The sequence below is a fragment of the Corylus avellana genome, chromosome ca11, assembly GCF_901000735.1.
Source record: "Corylus avellana chromosome ca11, CavTom2PMs-1.0".
In the NCBI taxonomy this organism is placed as follows: domain Eukaryota; kingdom Viridiplantae; phylum Streptophyta; class Magnoliopsida; order Fagales; family Betulaceae; genus Corylus; species Corylus avellana.
In genome coordinates, this window is record NC_081551.1 from 14765685 (window position 1) to 14773580 (window position 7896).

Below are 7896 nucleotides of genomic sequence, written 5' to 3' on the forward strand. Positions count from 1 at the left end.
AGGCTTGATGGATGAACTTTGCAGAGTGATGTTTTGTTGATAAGATTTGGTAAGTTTTTTGCATCTTATTGTTTTCTTACTTTATATTTATTTCTTACTCTTTAATATTAATCACTAATAGCGATTCACTATGTTTATGTTTTGACTTGTTGGATTATTGAAGGAAGCAAATTTAAGGAATTGAAGATAATCCATGTTTGATGTGAATCATGGAAGAAATTATTGTGTAACTGTGTTTATGTTTATCCATAATGATCACTATCTTTATGTTTTCTCTCTACTATATTTGTGCAATCGGTGTTGCCCTTTATGTGGATTATTTAACTTATTTTCTTTTTACTAAGTGACTTTACTTAGTTGATACTTTGTTTATTATTCTTGGATAGATTTTAATTTGGGTTTGGGTAGGTTTGATTTTTTTTTAGTTTTGTTGATTTGATGCATTGAGATTGCCAGATTGGTGCTGGTGTTTGCTGCTTTAATGAATGCATTGGATGAGATTTCTTTGCCTTTTGTGAAAGCATTTTTCATTAATTGGTTTTGTTTGGTTGAGATTTGTTTAGTCTAATTAGAATTTCTAAAGGCACAGTAGAAATTCTCATCTGTAATGTTTGCTCTGGCAACCAGTGTGGTAACTAGCAGAATGGTTTTTTAGAGTCTATGGAACTTTGGGTGTTTTCTTTCTACCCCCTGCTGTTGTTCTTGATGGCAGTTGTTGTATTGGTTTCCTGGTTCTTAATGTATATGCACTGTCTTTAGAAGAAGAAACAGTCCCTTCAAAAGTGTAACGAGTGAACCTCAAATCTGTAGTGATATCTCATTTCGCACTTACTATTCTGTTCTGGATAGTCATGTTATGCTGCATTCCATTGAAAATGTATTGGATCAATCAAAAAAAAAAAGAAACTTCAATAAGCTATTTTAGCAACAAAAAAAAAAGGCCCCAAAACAATTAATTTTTGGCATAATTAACAAACAGTAAAAAGCTCAATAAAAAGCCCACGAAAACTGGTTTAACTGATTGCTAATTAACCAATTGCTTATTGGTTGGTAACCGAAAACCCCCAAAACCAGACCGATATGATCGGGAATCACCCCTATACACAACCGACCAAATTCACAAGTAGGCTGCATGGATATGCTTTTTACATTTTTTTTTTTTTTACATGGTCTCAAACCATCATATTTATTCCATGTTTAGATACAATTTAGAAATTGTTTTAAAGAGTTTAAAAATTAATTTTAGTACATGAACAATTGTGAAAAGCAAGAATGTTTCAATTTGGTATAAAACTTTTTTGCTCTAAAAAGACCAAAACGCATTTTTGAAAAAAAAAAAAAAAAAAAATTAAAATTAAACTTTTTTTTGAAAGGTCTTTCGGAATATAAAAGCTATATTTTTTTTAATACAATTCCAAATAAGCTTTTAATTGTTAAGGATTTATTCATTCGTTAGCACAATATAACACACGTATTAATGATACATATATATGAGATTTCTCTTTATTAAAAAAAATTGCTTAAAACGTGTTTTACAAGAGTACTGGCATCATATTATCTAAAGTTCTATATAACTTTTTATTTACTACCTTTTCTATTTTAGTTAAAGGTTTTCCAAATGCAATCCAAATTATATTATCTATTCTTCTTCTATACCATTTAATTTTTTTTTTTATTGTTATTTAACCTCTCTCCCAAATCGAGTGGTGTGCTCACATTGCAAAGCCAAAAAACAAGTGCTCCCTACTGCCACCACTGCCTAGACAGCATACGAAACCAAGAAACTTGTGATCGTCAGCGTCTTTAAAGGCGAATTTAAGGGAGACCGACAATAGCCCTCGTTCCCTCAAATTACAAGAAAAAATAATTTTAAGGTGAAAAAAAATATATATATAAGTAAAAAAATAATAATTGAGAGTATTTTTTATCAATTGATTCCTCTCCAAATTCAAAGCCGGCTCCGTTCCTGATCGTCCCATTGTGCTTGCCATCATTTCTTAATCTCTCAATAGCTTGGATCATTGCTCTCTCTCTTTCTCTCTCAAACCACACTTGTTTTCTAAAGGTAGGGGGTGTTTGTTAAACCCCACCGCACTATTCATTATCCCACCGCATTATTCATGGATAAAAAGAATATAAAAAAATATAATGATTGGTATGGGAAAATGAAAAAGTGGTATTGAAAAGTAAAAAATTTTGTTTTGTAGTGATTTATTTATTTGAATAGTAATAAAAAGTAAATAATGTGATATAAAAAGTAAATGATTTGATATAAAAGTAAGAATGTTCTTTTTTTTTTTTTTTTAAAATGAAGTGAATATTGTGGTGGGTAATGAACAGTGATAGATGCCACCCCACGTACCAGCATAATTCGATTGTGGGTCCCACCACTCTTATCACCACAATCGCATCTTGAAGCTCACGAAGTTTTGGAAGACGTAAAGCGAAGGGAGGTGGAGGTTGGCTTGGGTGAAAAGATTGATGAAAAGGATTATAAAAGACTTGACTTTGACAATGTCCACGACGACTAAAGTATAAAAAATATATATATTAAAATAAGATGAGAATATTGAATGATAAATATGTTAATATTAAATATTAAATCAACGTATAAAAAATAAAATGAGTATTCATTACGCAAAACTTATCATTAGCTTTACGAAAAATTGTATTCTCCTTATATACACACTGTACCGTAAAAACAAATAAATGAATTTTGGGAAAAGTGTAAGTGTAGTGCCTCAAGTAATTACTAAGTTGTGTTTCGCTTCCTAGGACGATTAACAGTGTATTAATATATTTTGTTTTGAGAATTGAAATAAAACAAAATTTTAATCGTTAAACATACTTTAGCTTCCCAAGAAAGGCTGTCTATTCCCTGCCGTTTGCCGTTGGGTTGTCGTACTATAACTGCTTTAAGTGTTTTGTGGTTGGCAGTTGAAGAGGGACAACAAATTCGTTACTTTCTTCACATGCTCAGCTTGGGGTAAGAGCTTTTAAAAAGAAATGATTTCATTGTTAAGATTTTATTTCATTTTATTTAATAATATAATGCCACATTCATTTAAAAAATTTAAATAATATAACAATACATGAACAATTCAATACAATAAAACAAATATATATATATATATCCTCCCTATTTTACTTGAGATTCTATTCTCAACTCAAGAAAATGCGGGGCCCACCGTATTTCTTTGTCTAAACTGAAAATAAAAAGAAAATACATCATAATATTATATATATATATATATATATCTTTTTGTGGAGTTTACGTCAAGCTTCTGAAAGTCTTACGCATTACAAAAGAGCAAACAAACATTGGTCGGTTTTCCTTCCATTTCTCACATCCCGTTTTCCCACGAACTTTCTCCTAGTTTCTTGCCAGAAGTTTTTCGGAAAGTTTGAAGCTTTAGAAGAAGAATTCATTTCCCAGATAAGTATTTCTCATCAGATTCTCTTATTATTTCAGAATAAATTAATAAAAAGGAGCTGAGTTAAGGTGGTTTTGTATCTCTCTGAATTGGGATTTGTTGATTCTTGGATAAGCGGTAGAAAATCCTAACTTGGAGGGAAGGGAATGCTAGTTTTATTTGTCTTTTGAGCTTCCGGTGTCCTCATTTCATTTCTGTAATTCACAAAAGAAAAAATAGAAAAGAGAAAGAAAAAAAAACCATTTGAGCCTGGAGAGAAGGACTCCCAGTTTTAAAGTTTTTTTGTGGCAGTCAATACACCCAATTGGAGGTTTTGTGTGGAATTAGGCTCCGGGTTTTGATGGGTTCTGTTGTATAAGACGTTGGGTTTGACATGCTTATGTGTTTATGTAATCTGTTATAGAGTTGTATTTTGAGGATCTGATTTTTTGAAGTAAATCTTGAAGTTCTTTCCACATTTATTTTTTCACTTGTTGGAGGTATTATGTAGAATTGGTGGTTGGATTTTGATTGGTTATCTTTTATAAGAACTTGGTTTCAGTACACGGGTAGTCTTTGATTTCTGTGTGTTACTTGGATCGCACTTCTATTGTTCTGGAGTAAAATAATATAGTTAACATTTATATTTCTTTCCTTTTCTCCTCGGTTGGAGCTTTTGTACTCAAGATTGTTGGATTTGCAATGAGGAAGCAAAGGGGAAAGGAAAAGAAACAGGCAGGAGAAACATCATCTGATACTAATCCAAAGCAAAGCAAAATTGGGGAGAATAGTCCAAAATGCTATGAAAAGGATACAGCAGTATTCATTTCTATGTCTCAAGGATTGAAGGAGGAGGGAAACAAGTTGTTTCAGAAGAGGGACCACGAAGGAGCTATGTTGAAATATGAGAAAGCCCTTAAATTGCTTCCTAGAAATCATATAGATGTGTCCTATCTTCGGAGCAACATGGCTGCTTGCTATATGCAGATGGGTCTGAGTGAGTACCCTAGGGCAATCCATGAGTGCAATTTGGCTCTTGAAGTCACACCTACGTACAGTAAAGCACTATTGAAGAGGGCAAGGTGTTATGAGGCTTTGAACAAGCTGGATTTGTCTTTAAGAGATGTTAGTACTGTATTGAACATAGAGCCTAGTAATCTCATGGCATTAGAGATTGCAGAAAGGGTAAAGCAGGCACTTGAGAAGAAAGGATTAAAGGTAAACGATACGGTAATTGAGTTACCTCCAGATTATGTTGAAACCCCATGTGCTTCACGTCAACTAAAAGTAGTAAAAGTGAAGACACGGAAGAAGAAGAAGAGCAACAAAGTGGAGGAGAAGAAGGCTGAGGATGTGACCGAGGAGAAGATGGCCGAGGAGAAGATGGCAGAGGTTAAGGTGGTTGTGGAGGAGAAAATTAGTAGCATTAAGGAAGAAGTGCCTATGAAAACTGTGAAATTGGTGTTTGGGGAGGACATAAGGTGGGCTCAGTTGCCAGATAATTGCAGCCTCCTGCAACTTAGGGAGGCTGTCCATGACCGGTTTCCAAGCTCGAGAGCAGTTCTTATCAAATACAGGGACCAGGAAGATGATTTGGTTACAATTACTACTAATGAAGAACTGAGGTGGGCTGAAGCATCAACAGAAATGCAGGGTTCTTTCAGGCTGTACATAGTAGAAGTTAATCCTGAGCAGGATCCATTTTTTGAGAGACTGAATAAGGCGGGAGTGAAGAATCTTAGCATCAAACATAGTAATATAGTTGAGAATGGTGATGTAGTAAAAAGCAAGGAATTAAAGGTATCATCTTGCATTGAAGACTGGATAATCCTATTTTCTCAGATGTTCAAGAACCATGTTGGATTTGAATCTGACAAATACTTGGATCTTCATGAAGTTGGAATGAAGCTCTATTCTGAGGCTATGGAAGAGGTAGTTACAAGTGAAGAAGCACAAGACCTTTTCAATGTAGCAGGAGAGAAGTTCCAAGAGATGGCAGCTTTAGCATTGTTCAACTGCGGAAATGTTCACATTTCAAGGGCAAAGAAGAGGGTGTATTTCACGGGAGATGCTTCAAAGGAATATATACTTGCACAGATCAAGGTTGCATATGATTGGGCTAGAAAAGAATACTTAAAAGCAGGAACGAGATATGAAGAAGCATTGAAAATCAAACCAGATTTCTATGAAGGCTTTCTAGCTCTAGCACATCAGCAGTTTGAGCTGGCAAAACTTTCTTGGCATTATGCAATTAGTTGCAATGTCGATTTGGAAACATGGCCTTCTACAGAAGTTCTACAACTATATAACAACGCTGAGGATAACATGGAGAAAGGTATGCGCCTATGGGAGGAATTGGAAGAGCAACGCCGGAGTGAACTTTCCAAAACTAAGAATGATAGAACACAGTTGCAGAAGATGGGGTTGGAAGGATTGTTTAAAGATATATCACCACATGAAGCTGTGGAGCAATCTGCAAACGTGAGGTCTCTGATAAACATCTTATGGGGCACCATCCTTTACGAGCGGTCAATTGTGGAATTCAAATTAGAACTACCGGTATGGAATGAGTGTTTGGAAGTTGCTGTTGAGAAGTTTGAACTTGTTGGAGCTTCTCCAACGGATATAGCTGTCATAGTGAAGAACCACTGTTCAAACAATAATGCACTGGAAGGTAATACATATATACTAATTTGTAATTCTGCTTTGGAAATTAACCATTGTAAGTAGCTTAGAAATTATCTGCATGACAGGTCTTGGGTTCAAAATCGATGAAATAGTACAGGCGTGGAATGAGATGTACGAAGCTAAAAAGTGGCAGAGTGAAATTCCATCATTTCGGCTGGAACCATTTTTTCGACAGCGAGTTTCAAAAATCTAGCATGCCTTGGAGCAGGCATGAGTTTCATTTGTTCAATAGGTGATGATCATACTAACACCATTTTTCTTAATTTAAATTACAACGTTGAATGTAATATGAGATCTCTACTGACTGTATGATGCAAAAATTTACAGAATTTGATTTCTTATCAGCTATTTACCATTATAAAAAAACTACAACCCAGAATTATGTCATGCACACAATTTTCATAGCATTGACCTAAAAAATTTAAAATTTTTCTCATAGCATGTGCTTTATCACAATAAAAATGTCTCATCAATACATTATATGAATATTGTTTCTGATATCTTCTTATGGCTCTATGTTATTTTCTCTTAGAGGAGCAATTCAAAGACTGAAAAACTGAGATTCATGTGCTCACCTGCAATAATATTAATGCACACATGGTTAGAGAAAAGCATTTAATTATGAGGCACAATGCATAGATGGTCAGTATTGATCACTCAATTCATGTGGTTGTCTAAATGAAATATGTCAAAGCCTACAATCACCAAAAGTTTTCTTCCTCTTCTTCAAGCTCCATATCTGAAGCTAGAATCTCTATGTAAACATTTAATCGTTGTTGGTTATATATATATATATATAATGAGAGAGTATTTCTTTAGGTACTGTTTTTGTTTTTGTTTTTGTTTTTCTGAACTTCTTTTTATCATGTTATGAACTTCAATATGATGTCCTTGTAGCATCAATTACTTGGCTGTAACCTCTGTTAATTTGTCCTGCAGGCTCCTTGTTACTTTAAGGTTCAACTTCAACCTTGTCTTTTTTAGAATCAAAAAATGGACAGTTGTAGCTATAGAAGTGTACAACGGGGACAAAAAAACAGCCGAGTTCTAACATCTTCACACAATGGGGACAAGATGGGGGATGCAGGGATTTGCATTTTAGTTAGTTTCTGTCTTCACCTCATGACCCCCTGTTCTTTTATAGTTTCGGACACTTAGTAAATTGTTTGTATTTGTAATTTAAGCTGCTGCAATACATCTAATTCGTTAGCCACATGAGTTTTTTTTTTTGCTGTCAGTTCCACATTTGTAATTTTTATTAGTATTTTTAGGTTTCTTGCAATGATTTGTATGGACTTTTTTAATTTTAATAAAAACTATTATTGAATAGAAACTTTTCAAGTTTAATTGCAAACTCTTATTACTAGTTACTTCATAATTTTTAGCAGTGATTTTATTATGTAGCATTTTATATTGTTGTTTAAAAGCACTAAGATTCTGCCAAAGCCACTGCTCAGTGCTTTGGATTGCGGGAGTAATTAGGAGAGGAAGGAAACGAACGTGTGTTGTACATGGAGGATTACACTTTAAAAAGGATGGCTCCTCTAGCGCTACCGATTAACCCAAAAGCTTAAATTAATAAGACTGTGAATTTAACGTTTGAATATTTAATTGAAATTACGACTGTGGATACGATTATTACTTTTACGTAACTATATCCGCATCATGCGATTACTAATTAACCTCTATCCATATATGTAATGGGCATTTTGGGTATTCTTTGGCTCTAGTGTTTTAGATAAATCAATATCTTGATTCAACATTCTAGTTTAAAAATAACAAAGAAAATACAAAC

At 33.9% G+C, this 7896-nt stretch overlaps 1 protein-coding gene across 1 annotated transcript; it reads left to right on the top strand.

The window, feature by feature from the left end:
* The first annotated feature begins 3306 nt into the window (after positions 1 to 3306).
* On the top strand, positions 3307 to 7333 carry LOC132165742 (protein PHOX1-like). The gene is made up of 3 exons (XM_059576420.1): positions 3307 to 6087; positions 6167 to 6333; positions 7041 to 7333. The coding sequence occupies exons 1-2, from the start codon at positions 4116 to 4118 to the stop codon at positions 6292 to 6294; spliced, it is 2100 nt and encodes a 699-aa protein (XP_059432403.1). The 5' UTR covers positions 3307 to 4115; the 3' UTR covers positions 6295 to 6333; positions 7041 to 7333.
* Positions 7334 to 7896: the final 563 nt, after the last annotated feature.